The 16,365-nt window shown below is 37.0% G+C and overlaps 1 protein-coding gene across 1 annotated transcript in view; it reads left to right on the top strand.

Annotated features, from left to right (window-relative positions):
- Positions 1 to 16,365, top strand: part of GYS2 (glycogen synthase 2) — a 70,811-nt gene that overhangs the window by 45,434 nt on the left and 9,012 nt on the right. The window contains exons 8-12 of the mRNA XM_023208933.2: positions 1,396 to 1,502; positions 2,162 to 2,221; positions 2,700 to 2,778; positions 3,554 to 3,667; positions 15,070 to 15,196. Coding sequence (XP_023064701.1) covers positions 1,396 to 1,502; positions 2,162 to 2,221; positions 2,700 to 2,778; positions 3,554 to 3,667; positions 15,070 to 15,196 — 487 coding nt within the window. The remainder of the gene's footprint in view (positions 1 to 1,395; positions 1,503 to 2,161; positions 2,222 to 2,699; positions 2,779 to 3,553; positions 3,668 to 15,069; positions 15,197 to 16,365) is intronic.

Below are 16,365 nucleotides of genomic sequence, written 5' to 3'. Positions count from 1 at the left end.
TCTCTTTCCACATAGTACATTTATTCTTTGATAGCACATTGGCTGGTCCTAGTGTGAGTTTCCTATTGTATGCCTTTAGTAGCTTTCCCTAATAAAATGTCAGGCCCTGGAGGGCCCAGGCTACGTACCAGATGGTAAAGTGCCCCACACTCTGGAGCTAGTCAGTCATTTCCAGAACACATAAACCTCCTTAGTGGTTCATGATTTTAAGTGAGTTTATGCTTTCATTCTTATAGCTTTTTAACAAGTCATTGCCTTTTGAGAGATGCTAAGCCAGCAGTTTAAATGTCAGCTTTGGCACTAACCTGTTGTAGGAACTCAGACAAAATATTTAACCTCTCATTCCTTTCTTTTGACATTAATAAAATGAGGAGAGAAATGCCTATTATACACGATTATTGGTAGTATATTTAAAGCACCCCAGCACAGTGCTCAGCATGTGCTTGTTTCTTTACTTTAGGGCTAAAAACCAAAATATAACATCATGAGAATCAAGTCATTTAGCAGAAAAATGTGAATAATCTATTTGTCATCAATCAACGTGAATAAGCAAAAAAATTTAAATTTTATTTTAGCTTTTACCAAAGCTTAAATCTTCGTTAAATTTCCAATCTGAAATTTTAAAGAATTAATTTTGGTCTTGTAATATGAGCTCTCATTCATGCTATTTTTTTAACCACAGAAAAGCGCAGTGTTATCAATAGCAATTGTTATCTATTCTAGATTGTCAAAGGCGTGAAAATAATCTGTTTGAATTTTCAAACTGTTAATTGACAAGTACTGATTGAAAGTCAATTTGTTTATTGACAAGTACTGACTGAAAATTGAAAATTTAATTAAATGTTAATTAAAGTTTAATTAAATGTTAATTTTAATTAAAATTTCTGAAAAAGTCTCAGGAAGGTGGATATAATTTGTCTGTGACTCATAATGACTATTCCTTTTATCTACTGGTATTTAAAACACTACTATTGGGCCGGGCACGGTGGCTCAAGCCTGTAATCCCAGCACTTTGGGAGGCCGAGACGGGCGGATCACGAGGTCAGCAGATCGAGACCATCCTGGCTAACATGGTGAAACCCCGTCTCTACCAAAAAATACAAAAAACTAGCTGGGCGAGGTGGCGGGCGCCTGTGGTCCCAGCTACTCCGGAGGCTGAGGCAGGAGAATGGCGTAAACCCGGGAGGCGGAGCTTGCAGTGAGCCGAGATCGCGCCACTGCACTCCAGCCTGGGCGACAGAGCAAGACTCTGTCTCAACAACAACAACAACAACAACAACAACAACAACAACAACAACAACAAAAACACTACTATTCTATGTGTAAGTTCAATCTATCATACTTTTAAAAAATCTTTGATAGTTGACTCTATTGTGTTTACTAATTCCTCATCAGATGCATAAAAGTGATGTCACAGTGGTAGTGTTTTTCATCATGCCTGCCAAGACAAATAATTTCAACGTGGAAACCCTGAAAGGACAAGCAGTGCGAAAACAGCTGTGGTAATCTCACGTCCTGTGAATGTTCTCAAGCAATAAATGTAAAAAGATTTCTTCTAAGTGAATGATATCTCATGTATCGCCTTGAACTTTGTTTTTTCCTTAAGATTATTACAGACAAATAATACTTTACTCTCTTTTCATCATGCTACTATTTTAGATTATTATAATGCTTATAACATTATAGGTGTTATACAAATTTTGGAATGAGCTACCATTGAAGGAACAAGGCCCTGTAGAAATCTTTAAAGATGAGTCAAACATTTTTTAACTTTTTTGTGTGTGAAATTCTAAAAACATGTCAAGCAAAAAGCTTAGTAATATGACCCCTTCTATACTCATAGTTCATATTCAACAATGATCAATGAATTCCTGTCTTGTTACATCTATACATCTATCTACTCCCCCTCTTTGCTTTCTACGCTATTCCGATCATCATGAAGCAAAAAAAATTTTAAGCACTTTGTGGTGGCCATGGTGTTCTGTTGCCTCAGCTCTGGAGATGTCAACTTAAGCTGAATTGGCAAGTAGCAAAATAACAGAAGAGACTATAAAAAAGATACCTGTAATTTCAAAGAATGTCAACAAAACAATAGCATTATCATAACAAATAAATATTAAACATTGTCATACTGTTTAAATGATAAATCTGTTTCAAACAGGGACATTGCACATTCTGTGAAGGAAAAGTTTGGGAAAAAACTCTATGATGCATTATTAAGGTAGGTGCTTGCAATGCTTTGTACTTCAATCACTCAAGGCTTCATTATTCAAACTTAACAATTTAGATATCATAACTTGTTAATTTTCTTCCAAATATAAAGGAATTAATCTTTGAAAGTGTGTTATGTCATGTGAACAGTGTTTTATCCTTCATTTGAAAAAACTTGTAAACAGCTGCACAAATAGGAACACAGTTATATGCAGGCAAGTTCTAATTCAATGATGAACTCATTAAGGGTTGATATGTCAGTATGAAGCTGAGGGAGACTTCATGAGATTTTAATTCAAAATATATATTGACAATGTGTATTAAATATGTACTTAAATATTAAGTCTATATGAACACATTTACTTAATAGAATAATCAACATTATTTATTAAAATACATGAAATGTATAATATATAATCTGATGCTTAGGAATCACTGAATTAGTGCCAACTGTTTTTATTTTTGTTATTAACATTTTTTCCCTGCAGAGGAGAAATTCCTGACATGAACAATATTTTAGATCGAGATGATCTAACAATTATGAAAAGAGCCATCTTTTCAACTCAGGTAATAAGGAAAAAAGCACCTACCATGTCCCATAGTTATAAAATTCTATCTAATCAGTATTTTAATTTATTGGAATGTGCTAATTTGGAACATATTTAGACCTGAGGCTAGAAAAGACATTCTTACATAGTCACTTAAATGATTACTTTGGACATTTTTTCATTAGTGGTTTTAAGGACTCCTTAAAAAACTCATGAAATTTGTCTTTCCACTCACTTACAAAATTATTTTTGAATCAATATATTCAATATAAAAATTATGTATAGTTTAGTAACTACAAAAAAGTCCTAAATATTTCCAAAATATAGAATTTGAGTCACATTAGAGAAAAGAGTATTTCTTAGTCGAGTGGAATTATTACAAAAGAGATAAAACAAATGTGTTAGACTTGCATCAAAATGCTTGTTATAATAGGGAAGAATCAGGTACTGGAGGACAGTCTTGCTAAAAGAAATCAGTAAAGTTCATCTTAAGTCAAGACTTCAGGACACCTTTTTATTCCAAATAAGTCCTGGAAGCAGTCAGGAAGCCCAGGTCTCTCATATAGTAGCTGCAGGGGGAAAACAAAAGCTTCATGTGTTCATAGTATGCAAAGGAGATTTTTCAACCCATATCTTCCTTTGCAACGCACACAAGACTTAGTCATCATCATTAGTGCCGTCTCAAAAGACTGAAGGTGTGAAGGTTGGATGAAATGTCAATGACCTATTGTTGAAATTAGTCACCCTTATTTATTCTTTCTGCAATTGACATTTCCTTCCCTCTCATACTTCAGCGACAGTCATTGCCCCCAGTGACCACCCACAACATGATCGATGACTCCACCGACCCCATCCTCAGCACCATTAGACGGATTGGACTTTTCAACAACCGCACAGACAGAGTCAAGGTAGAGCTAATTGTTTATGTGGGGAACTTTAAACTTACATAAAATATATTTTCTGAGAATTTATTAGGAGCTTTCCTTATTTGTTTTTATATCTACAAGAAATATTTTAAGTATTTTAAAGGAAAAGTGGCTCAGTTTCTTGTCTCGGATAACTAAAGTATATTGAATATTTTGGTATAATTCTTGAAAATTGAAGCATATTCATAGCTTTGAGCTATAAGTCTAGCATTTATTTCCACTGTACAATACTGCCAATAAGCATAAGGAAATTACTTTTTAATGATACCAATTATTCTAAGAATTATTTGAATGAAGGAATTGTTGATATTAACATGAACTGTGTTTGTTTCTTTCTAATAAAGTTCAACTTAAGGGGATAATATGAGAAGCTTCCAGTTTCAGAGAATGTGGCTGATAATGTTTTTATATAATTTTCTATAGAACAATTCATTATTTTGGCTTGAGTTTCTACAATGACTAGGTACAATTTTACTTGCTGAGGACATTTATATGAATAAGACTTGGTTTCTGCCACTGTGGAGCTTAAACTATATGATATTTACTGAGGGCCTGCTGTATTCTAGGCATGGTTCTGGATATAGAAGACAAATACGAACATGCAAACAGATAATTGCTTACCTCTACTAAGCTCCATCCACTAATGTTCAAGATCAAATGCCCACAACAAATATTTTCAAATGACCCCACTTTCACCTCTTTCTTTCGTTTTTAGCAGGTGACCTAATTGAGGATTAAATGAATTATGAACTCCTTCAGTGTCCTCCTATGCTGGCCTCAAATATAGATTTTGACCTATCCTTACATTTTTTCCTTCAGGTTCTTACAACTATTCTAAGATTTCAATATGCACATTCTTAGGAAACTTGCCTTATCTTTTTACCTTCTGTTCTGTTGTACATTTCATTCTTATCACTAGCTTCTTCTTTTGCTATCTATAGATATTTCTTGTATTTCTCCACGTTAAAAACGTCAAACAAATAAATTTGGCCTTCACCCTCTTTCCCTTTGATGTTTTTACAAAACCATGGGAGAGGTGGTTGCATGTAGAAAAGGTCATCCTTAGTGACTGTTGGATACTGGGAGTAAGAAAGAGGGAAAAATCAAGAATAATAGCCTCTTGGCTTCAGTATTTAACCAATGCTTCCTAAAAATCAAAACAAGTCTTTAGCAGAAAGTGGTTTGAGGGTCATGTCATGAACTGAGTTCAGCTTCTGATGAATTGAGTTTGAGTTTTATGTCAGATACACAACCTGAGATGTTTAATGGGCACTGAGAAAATATAGGCCTGGAGCTTACAAGGGCAACCTTGAAGGAGAGATATTTGTGCATGGGCAGCAGTGGACATCAAGGAATGATGACCCTGACACACTGAAAACCAGGTTGAGGGCCAGGGTGGTTGTTCACACGTATAATCCCAGCACTTTGGGAGGCTGAGGTAGGTGAATTGCTTGAGCCCAGGAGTTCAAGACCAGCCTGGGCAACATGGTGAAACCCTGTCTCTACAAAAAATGCAAAGAAATTAGCCAGGTGTAGTGATACATGCCTGTAGTACCAGTTACTAGGGAGGCATAAGTGGGAGGATTCCTTGAGCCCGGGAGGTAGAGGCAGCAATTGTGCCACTGCCCTCCAGCATGGGTGACAGAGTGAGACTGTCTCACAAAAACACAAAATAAAAATAAAAAGACTAGGTTGAATGAGTAGAGAAAAATGTCAGTCCAAGGAAACTTCAAGATTTAAGAGAAAATTAGAGGAAGAAAAGTCAGGGAAAGAAAGAAAGAGCAGAGAACAGAAAGAAAAATATTTCAGAAATTGAGGTAGGAGAAATTTTCTTAATTGTAGGAAGACTTCATGATACAGCATTAAGTAACACAAGCAGTTTATAAAATGTTCCATGCTGTGGAACATTTATATCAAACATATCCATAGGCACATAGATGGCCCTAGGCCATAGCATTGTTACTGAGATGCCAGGTTTTTGATCTGGGTCCCCTTGCTCGTGAGGCAGAAAGCCAGTCACTGAGAAAATCACGAGCCAAACTTTCAGGGAAGAAGCACTGTACGGGTGCTGCAGCCTAGGAGAATGAGAGATGAGCCTCATACTCATCTCCCCATCTGACTAAAACTGAGGAGTTTACACAAGCGGGGAAGGAACGTAAAACAGGAATTAGGAAAGGATAAAGAAGCAATCAGGAGGAACGAGGGGTCTGGCGTCTCATTGTCTGGATGTGGTGATCTGGTGAGCTTCTGTGCCTTTCCTGAGGGAGGAACTCAGATGAGACAAATGTAAATTTCGAGTTTTAAGACCAGAAGTGTCGATTTCTATGTTTATTTAAAAACCCATAAGTATTATTTCTATAGGACAATGGGGCCACTTTCATTGTAAGTGGTTTTTATTTTCTTATTTGTGTTTCTGTATTTCTGAAATATCTGCACCTAGCACACCTCCTATAATCAGTGAGCTACATCCCTGGGAATGCAGGAATGTATCCATCAAGGTAAAAATAATACTAAGGGATAGAAATAATTTCTAAGAGATAGAAAAATCTATCCCTTAGACTTTTTAGTATTATATCCACAATTTAGTATTATAATACCACTTTTTAGTATTATACTTCATTGCAGAGGATGTCAGTACTAACTAGGCCTCATTCTCATATAGTTTAACCTAGGCTGGTCTCTCTCTGTCTCTCTCTCTCTGTCTCCTGGAAAGGAAATAGTAGGGGCACGGAAAGCCTTTTATTTCCCTGTAGATTTCTATTTTTCTCAGAACCTTTTGTGTCACACTTTTATCTAAATCTATATATCTTTTTCTGAGGATCTGTCTGCTGCCTGGCACATGTTACATACAATACATGCAGATAGAAGGGAGGGATGAAGGAAAGTGGGAAAAGGAGGGATGGCTCATGCAGCTGGCAATAGTTTATGCTTCCCTTGCTCTTGGGAAGACTGAGACTGGAAGGTTCCTTGAAATTGGAAGCTCTAAATGAAGAATGCCTTGCTGATCTCTGTTTTAAAAGTGTTTTGCATCAGTGAAACAATTTTCCAGGAATGGAAAAATACCTTATTTCCTAAGCATACGTAACACTTTCTTTTTTTTTTTTTTTTGAGACGGAGTCTCGCTCTGTCGCCCAGGCTGGGTGCAGTGGCCGGATCTCAGCTCACTGCAAGCTCCATCTCCCAGGTTTATGCCATTCTCCCGCCTCAGCCTCCCGAGTAGCCAGGACTACAGGCGCCCGCCACCTCCCCCGGGTAGTTTTTTTGTATTTTTTAGTAGAGAAGCTGTTTCACCATATTAGCCAGGATGGTCTCGATCTCCTGACCTGGTGATCTGCCCGTCTAGGCCTCCCAAAGTGCTGGGATTACAGGCTTGAGCCACCGCGCCCGGCCACGTAACACTTTCATACCTCTGTGTCCTTCCTGATGTTATCATCTCTTTCTGAAATACTCTTATCTGTCATTCTAACAATTCTTCTGGGCTCCAACCTAAAAGTCATTCTTTCCTTGCCCCTTTCCCTAACACACATTCCTCTACTCCAGATGGGAACAGTTGTTTCCTTATCTGCATTCTCGAGAAGCTTTATATCTACTGTAGTTATATGAGTTATTACAACAAATTGTATTTTAAAAAAATGTTATGTGTTCATTTCTCTAGAAGAACTCAGTTATTTGAGGCAGCAATCATGTCTCATATGTATTGTCTCTGTTTAGGTTCTCTGAGAAGCAGTCGCCAAGGTGAGGTTAGATATGCAAAGGACTAATTAGAGGAAAGCCCTGTGAAGGACCAAGGGGTCGAAAGCAAGTGCAGGCAAGGAGATGCAGGTCTTGCAGGTCAATATACCCACGAAGAGAGAGCAGGAAGGAAGGATGATGTAGGAAGAGCCACAGACTGCAGCCCAGATTTAAAAATGCCTCAGTCTGTCCTTCCTCCCTCCCTCCCTCCTTCCATCCCTCCCTTCCTCCTTCCCTTCCTTTTTTCCTTCCCTCCCTCCCTTCCTTCCTTCCTTCCTTCCTTCCTTCTTTCCTTCCTAGAAAGGACAGTCAATGTATTCAATAAAAAACAAGAATTGATAAAAATTGGCTAATATACAAAAAATATACACACACAGCAGCACTTGTGCCTCACACAGGGGAAAAGCAGTGGTCCAAAACCACTCAACATGGCTTGTCAGTTAATAGAAGAAAGAAAGGAACACATACATACACATGGACACAGAAAAATAGGAAAAATAGTTTTCAATAGTGCAGTCTACAGCTAACACAAATTCAGAACTATTTTACGGTGCTTCATTTCTTAATACAAAAGAAGCCTATTTTATGTGTGTGTGTTTTGTGCGTGTATAAATTGGTTTACTGTTAACTTATTTTAAATATATTAGTGTGAATGTTACTACATAAAACTTTTTCCTGTATTCAGCAACCTTTCCATTCTGTTTTACCTTTATATGTACCTCCCACTTACCAAAATAGTTTCAGATTGGCAGACAGATAGATGTCTGATTCTATGAGCAACTGAATACAGATTCCTATTAATAGGGATAGGGATTCCCCAAACAAAAATTGCCCATTAAAGGCACCTGTTGGGCAGAAACGACTTTACACTGGTACTCTTTCTGCCAGTCCTGTAAGTTAGGAGCAGCTGCTGCAATTGGTGCTGTCAGTCAAGATTCCTGGGGCTAAGATCTCCAGAAGGAAAGCTGAGCTGTATTTCCAGGGCTGGCAGATCTATAAAAAATGCAGCAGACTAAGTCCATGAAGACGATATTTAAATCCCTGACACTTATCAATTTTGTAAATTCACTGAATCTGTCTGTACCTCAGTCTTCTCATCTGTGAATGGTGATAAAATAACCCCGCACTCATAGAACTGTAAGGATTAAATTAGACATAGGCCAAGTGCAGTGGCTCCTGTCTGTAATCCCAGTTACTCAGAAGGCTGAGGCGGGGGGATCACTTGAGGCCAGGAGTTCGAGGGTGCAATGAGCTATGAATGTGCCACTGCACTCTAGCCTGAGTGACAGAGTGGGACCCCATCTCAAAAATAATTCATAAATAGGTACTTCATTTAACAGCTTGACACATAGTCAATACATAATAAGTATTCACTTCTTTTAGTTCTTAGCCCAGTATCTGACACATGATGGGAACTCATTATTTTTAGAAGAGAGATGTGAATAGAGTTTGGTGAGAGTTGAAGAAAGCGGATTTATCTTCTCCTGGAGGATTTGGTAAGACGTTTTATAAAAGAGATGACATGTTAGCTAGATCTTGATTAATGATCAGGAATTCATCATGTAAATAACAGGAAAGAGGACTCACCAGGCAGAGAAAAAAAGTAGAGGAGAAGGCACAGAGATATCAAAGCACGTGACTTTCATAGGATGAGTGGAGATGAAAGTTTGGCTCATAATTTCTGTCTATACAGTTAAACTCATGCATATTTTGAGATGTTCATTTATTATTATCATAAGGCAGCCACAGACACACACAAAATAAATGTACAGCTCCTTCCTGACATTTACTATATACTCAAGGCACTGAGAAAAATTCCCATCAATTCAGAATTAGGCGTTATATTTTATTAACAATTCTTTAAAACTTTGGCAATAACTTAGGCCTGAGCTGATTTAAGTAACTGTTTAATCACCTGCTTACTTAAAGAACTCTATAGAGTGGCTCTAAACTCTCTGAGTACATTGATAAGTTTTTGATACGAATGTCATATTTGATTCAGCAAACATTGCAGGTGATTTTGAATTCGAATTTATTTATCATTTTGCCTTAGCTACGTGGTATGGTGAGGAAAGCCCAGGCTGAAGATTTCATGTCTCGACTGTGGGCTGCCACGGTGTAAAAATAAACTAACTTCCTGAGACCTTACTTCTGTCCTGGGATAAATAAAGAGTCAGACAAGTCTTTGTCTCTGTTTCTGTTTTGTTTTTCCTACTGATCTAAGTAGGGCCTTCTGTGAGCCAGGAGTTTTCCTGGGGGCTTTTGTATACAGGATCTCATTTAATCCTCTTTATAACCTTCAGCTGACCTCTAATATACCTTCCTCATCCCTGGGCTTCTGCAATTGGCCGGTTTAGGGCCAGAGCAGCTGTTTTCTTATTTTAGTTGTGCTGTCATTCTGTTTGGCTGGGAGCAAAACAAATAAACCATGGTGTTTTCATGTTCCAAAATGGACTTTGGAGAGTGCAACTTTTCCTAGCTTGGAAACGCTAAAGCAGACACAATGCTTTTCAAATCCCCCTTTCTTGTTCTTTGCCAAGAGTACAATGGGTTGCCAGTTTGATGATTGCCCACATACAGTATCTGTGTCTTTTGTCTTTTTTTGTAGTGAGGTACTTTGTACACAATAGGAACTCAAATCATGTTCTATGAATGAAAACACTGTGTTCACTTTTACTTTGCCATTTTGTAATTTCTGTGATTGAATTCTTAAGTACTGCGGTTTGCATATCTTATTTTATTTCTTCTTAAGTTTAACTTCTCTCCTACTTATGGATCTGCTGAGATATAATTAATGTTTGTAATGTCCTTGAGGATCCAAGGGGTAAAACTCTCCACTTTAATCCTTGGTATATAAGATTATAAAGTGATAAAAATCAATTTAAAATTGATAATTCAATGGCCCTCTTTATGTCTTCTTTACCAATTGCACAATGTCACTAAGATTAAATGAGGTAATATGTATATTTATAATATATAAAATGTTCTACAAATATAATGATAATTGTTATATATCCTATTAGCGTTTTTCTTCAAAGTAATCTCTTCTGAAGAATGTGTACTTATTATTTCATGAATAAACATGAAAAGTGTAGTGTGCTTATGTAAAACTAGTTTGCCTTCTTTCTCTCTCTCTCTTTTTTTTTTTTTTTTGAAATGGAGTCTTGCTCTGTCACCCAGGCTGGAGTGCAGTGGAGCGATCTCCGCTCACTGCAACCTCTGCCTCCCAGGTTCTAGGTGATTCTCCTGTCCCAGCCTCCCAAGTAGCTGGGAATACAGGTGCCCGCCACCATGCCCAGCTGATTTTTGTACTTTTAGTAGAGACAGGGTTTCATCATGTTGGCCAGGCTGGTCTCGAACTCCTGACCTCAGGTGATCTACCTGCCTCGGCCTCCCAAAGTGCTGGGATTTCAGGAGTGAGCCACGGCACCTGGCCTGTCTTCTTTTTCTTTATCTTTCCTTTTCCTTCCAGAACAATTCAGTTCTAAAGCCATTTGGTGGGCAACACAACGTAGGTATCTGCCCTAGAACAGGGAGAGTGCTGTGGAAGTCCAGAGAAAGGCATCAGAGTCCAAGCAGTTTGAGAAATGTCTACACAAAGAGGAGCAGCCTAAAGCAATGTCAGAGCCAGAGTGGAGAGAGGAGGGCATCCGTGCATGTGAGGGAGTGTGTGGAGAAAGATTAGTTACACAGAAGAAGATTGACCCGATACATAGCAAATTAAAGGTAGCAAAAACCAGGTGTGTGTGTGTGTGTGTGTGTGTGTGTTCTTTATCTCTGTCTACTCAGAGCACTTGGGGGAAGTAATAGGCCAATGACAATGAACACACCTGTTAGCCAGGTCTTGATTGCTAAATACCATTTGCTATTAAAGGGAACCAGGGCTGCCTTTAGAATTGGCTGATTCTAGAACTGTGACAGGTAAAGTACAAGAGGAGCCTGAAACTTCTTGTGTCAAAAATCAAAGAAATGCTCAAGGAACAATGAAGGCTTGTTAAATATATACAGAAACAAACTTGAAGGAGCTCCCACTGGCCAAATCATGGACAATTTGAGTGTCAAAATAAATAAAGATAGTAAGGAATTAGGATGCATTGAATGACATAAGGAACCAGAAGTCCAATCAAAATATTAATTAAAAGTTTAATTAGGAATGAGATATTTACACAACCTCAAAATAACTGCCCCAGTACTTGTTAATAACAAAGAGAAAAAAGAATAACTTTACAGTGGAGAAGCCAAAAAGGCCTGGCCTTAGTCAAGAGATCAAAATAAACATCATCATTAATGAAAAAAATAGAAAACCTTTACCGCCTGATTAAAATGCAATGAAAAGAACACAACACCACTTCTGTGATATATGTGCCAAGGATGTGTAAAATAAATCTAATTATGAAGAAACATAAGACAAACCCACACTGAGGGACATACATCAAAATAAATAGATTATAGTCTTCAAAAATATCAAAGTCAGGAAAGCCAAAAAAGCCCATGAACTCCTCCAGACTAAAGGACTCTAGAGGTTTGTGACAACTAAATGCAATATGTAATTCTGAACTGGATGCTTTGGTTTAAAAATCACTATTTTAATCATCAGAAAACTTAAATGGGGTTTAAGGATTATATGGCAGTTTTTGTAAGATTATGTAAGAATGCTCTTGTTTGTGGGAAATACACATTAAGTATGTGGGAATGTTGGGCATCAAGTCAGCAGTTTATGAATGGTTCTGAAAATACATGAATTCTCTTCATATTGTACTTGGAACTTTCTGTAAACGTGGGATTCCCAATACTTTTATATCAGATGTCACTTATTTTCAATAACCCCTTAGGTATGGGTGAGGCTGAGAGATAATCTAATAATAGCTCAGTGATAACTGTAGTAAGTGGGAGAAATAAGACAATTCATTCACACGGTTAGCAAGTTAAATAGCTATTCTACTCAGAACTTTCCAATTAGAGCCATGCTGTCATCATTAGTAATATTTTGTGTCACTCACAATGTAATGGTTACAGATACAACACATTTTAAGGCTAAACCTGAACTATTAATATTTTTCCATTACTTTCTTGAGTCTAGAGATCAATACACAGTAAATCAAGCCATGATTTGTAGTATTTGCCTATTTTCATTCTATGAAAACTCTCCCTGCCACCAAGGCCATTGTCAAGCTACCAATGTGATATCACTGAATTCAGAGATGGAGAGAATAGTGAGAACCAGAAGGATAAAATAGCATATTGGGCAAAATATGTGCCAAAAAGAAAAACACACACACACACACACACACACACACAAACTTGCTAGGCAAAATAGCACATTGTGCAAATTAATTGACTATATAGAATTCACAATAAGGAATATGAATCTATTAAAAAATGTACATTTTTAATAGACTTTATTTTTAGAGCAGTTTTAGGTTCATAACACAATTGAACAGAAAGCACAGAATGTCCATGCTCTTGTTTCTGCCTTTCCAGTGTGGGCCCAGAACTGGCTCATACAAGTGCACAAGAGCCAATAGTTAAATGTTCAGAAACTTTGTGAGCCAGTTTTAGATACAGCTATTGCTAAAATTAAATTATATAAATTTGAAAATAAGTCAACTATATTAAATGAAAGGTAATGCTCAAAATTCCTCACATCCTCATTATTTACTGCATGTTACTATGACCTATGCACTTGAGACTCTTTATGTCTGTCAGATCTTTGTGGTGCAAATGCTTTATAATGATGTGCTACTGCTTTCCCTGTCTCTGAATTCAGGAACATCATATTGGTAGCTTAAAAATGGCCTTGGTGGTAGTGGGAATATTTTTAGAATGAAAATAGGCAAACACTACAAATGATGGCTTCATTTACTATGTATTGATTTCTGGATCTGTAGCCTGTACATTGTGAGTAGCAAAAAAATATTTTGTCCATGTTCAAAAACTATTATCTGACCCAGCAAAGAAGTCACTTGCATTATTGATGAACTCGTGAAGTTCCAACAAATGTCTCTGTTATTTCAGCTCCTTTTACTCATTAACAAAGGAAATCAATCAACATTTATGTCAGAGCTACAATCAGCCATCAATTGAAACTATAAATTGGTTGTGAATACAAAATTTTGGAAAAATAGAAATAGTAAATTATGAGAATTGACTACATAGAATTCACAATAAGGAGTTTTGTATATATCCACTTGTAATAGAGTTTGCTTTTTAGAACAGTTTTAGGTTCAGAGCAAAATTGAACAGAAAGTACAGTGTCCATTTGCTCTCTGCACCTTCACATGCACAGACTCCCCCTTATCAGCATCCCCCAAAGTGGTATGTTTGTTCCAACAGATGAACCTACATTGACACATAATTACCACCTAAGTTCCATAGATTACATTAGGGTTCACTCTTGGTGTTATACATTCTATGGGTTTTGACAAATGTATTCATCATCATAGTATGATACAGAATACTTTCACTGCCCTAAAAATTCTCTATACTCTGCCTATTCATCCCTCCCTCACCCCTGACCCCTGGAAACCACTAATCTTTTTACTGGCTCCATAGTTTTACTTTTTCCAGATTGTCACACAGTTGAAATCATACATCATGTAGCCTTTTCAGATGAACTTCTTTCACTTAGTAGTATGCATTTACATTTCCTCTATTTATTTTCATGGCTTGATAGCTCATTTCTTTTTAGCACTAAATAATATTCCATTGTCTGGATGTACCACAATTTATGTATTCATTCACCTACTGAAGGACATTTGTGTTGCTTCCAAGTTTTGGCAATTATGAATAAAGTTGTTATAAACATCTACATGTTATAACATCTTTCATTGTTTGGTAACTGTATAGACATTATTCATCTCATTAAAAATTACAACAAATTTATGTACTAATATGTATTTATACTTCACTGTCTCAGTTCTTAAATATTTACCAGCACACTACTGCTTAGAAGCCATGGTAAACACTTTGGCTTTTACTCTGAGTAAAATGGGAAGCCACTGAACAACTTTGAGCAAGGGAATGACTGACATTTTTAAAGGATCAGTCTAGTTGTGTTGAATGGAGACCCTAGTGGAACAGAAAGAAGCAGGCAAGTATGTTAGGAGGTGATGGCCTCTAGGTGAGAGAGGATGGTGGTTTGCATGAAGTCCTGCAGCATGATTTAATCTAGATGGCATTCCTAGAATATCTTCCCTGTCCCTTAGTTCCATTTCACTTGAACAACTCATGCTTAAGGCATGTAAGAGTGGTCTGTTATATAGCTCCCTCTTCCCCGCTTGAGTTGGGAACAAATTGGTAAAAAGACAAGAGCAATTAGAAAACCAAATATAATGTTTATTGCATGTCAAAGCTGGACTGGAGGATGTAGCTTAGTGTGAGAGCAAAAATGAGCACTCTAACTCCTTGTCCTTCAGTGTAAGCCTTGGAACCTGAGGGAAAGTTAAATAGGCAGCGTAGACACTTTTACAAAATGGAGAGAGGAGAACAAACCACCAAGGCTTTTTTCTTTTTCTTTTGTCTTATCTCTTTTTTCTTTCTGAATCTAGAACACAAGGATTCTATAGTACAGTACTGAAATAACCAAATTGTAGGAGATTTTCCACTTTTCTTGCTTCTTTTTCTTTTTTTTCATTAGAATTTTCCTTTTTTAGGTGATTTTGCATCCAGAGTTTCTATCCTCCACCAGTCCCTTACTGCCCATGGACTATGAAGAGTTTGTCAGAGGTTGTCACCTTGGAGTATTTCCGTCATACTATGAACCCTGGGGTTATACTCCAGGTACGTGTCATGCATAGAATGTGGAATGTTTGGATTTTGTTACTATGTTATTTTATGTGCATATATATAATATTCAAAGCTGATATTAAATTTCTAATAAGATTTCAATTCTTCAGTTTTAAAAAAATTTTGGTTAGATTCATCTCAGGGATCAAATTATGGTTTGTAGATGATTACTTAAGAATAAGGATGAAGATTATGTAAGTATACCACGGTTTGGGCGTGTTTTAGAAGGTATGTGAGATATTGCCTCATTGAATTCCAAAGAAAAAGGAATGTGTTATAAAGGTTGTATGTTATCTAGCCATCTCTATCTGCCCCATTTATTAGTGTGAAGGAGAAACTGACTGTAAGTAGGATTAATATAATAAATAATAGTCTAGCAATGTCCTTTAAAAATTATTTTAAAATAATTCTTTTTAAAATTTAATGAATGTATTTAATATATAATAGGTAACACAGTCGCATGGTTAGGGAAACAAATATAAAAAAGTGTACAGTGAAAAGTCTTCTTCACATTCGGGTGCCTCAAAATAAAAGGTACTAGGTAGGAGAGGCTAGCAATTCAGTAAGTACTGTCAGCAATGACATCATTCCATTCAGAAACTCCTCCTTCTTCACCCTCCTTCATTATTTTATTTTATTTTTTAACAGATGGTAGATTCTCAGATTTACTATGTATTTTTCTTTCCTGGGCCCAACTGGCATGGTTGCCATTAGCATCCAAAGTGATCAATTTGTATTTGTACTGAAATGTCTAATTAAAAGGGAAACAAAATACTTTAAATACATACCAATGGAAAGAATACAACAATAACTTTTCCATCTCTTATTAATAATCAGAGATTTTTCTGCCCAATGTAAATACAATTTCACTTGTGATTTTATTATTATTTCTTTGAGACAGAGTCTCACCCTGTTGCCCAGGCTGGAGTGCAGTGGCATGATCTTGCCTCACTGCAACCTCTGCCTCCTGGGTTCAAGAGATTCTTGTGCCTCAGCCTCCTGAGTAGCGGGATTACAGACACACACCACCACGCCTGGCTAATTTTTGTGTTTTTGATAGAGACAGTTTTCATCATGTTGGCCAGGCTGGTCTCAAACTGCTGGCCTCAGCTGATCCACCTGCCTCGGCTTCCCAAAGTGCTGGGATTATAGGCATGAGCCAT

This window comes from Piliocolobus tephrosceles, chromosome 10, assembly GCF_002776525.5.
Source record: "Piliocolobus tephrosceles isolate RC106 chromosome 10, ASM277652v3, whole genome shotgun sequence".
Classification (NCBI taxonomy): Eukaryota; Metazoa; Chordata; class Mammalia; order Primates; family Cercopithecidae; genus Piliocolobus; species Piliocolobus tephrosceles.
This window is presented reverse-complemented; position numbering and strand designations above follow the sequence as displayed.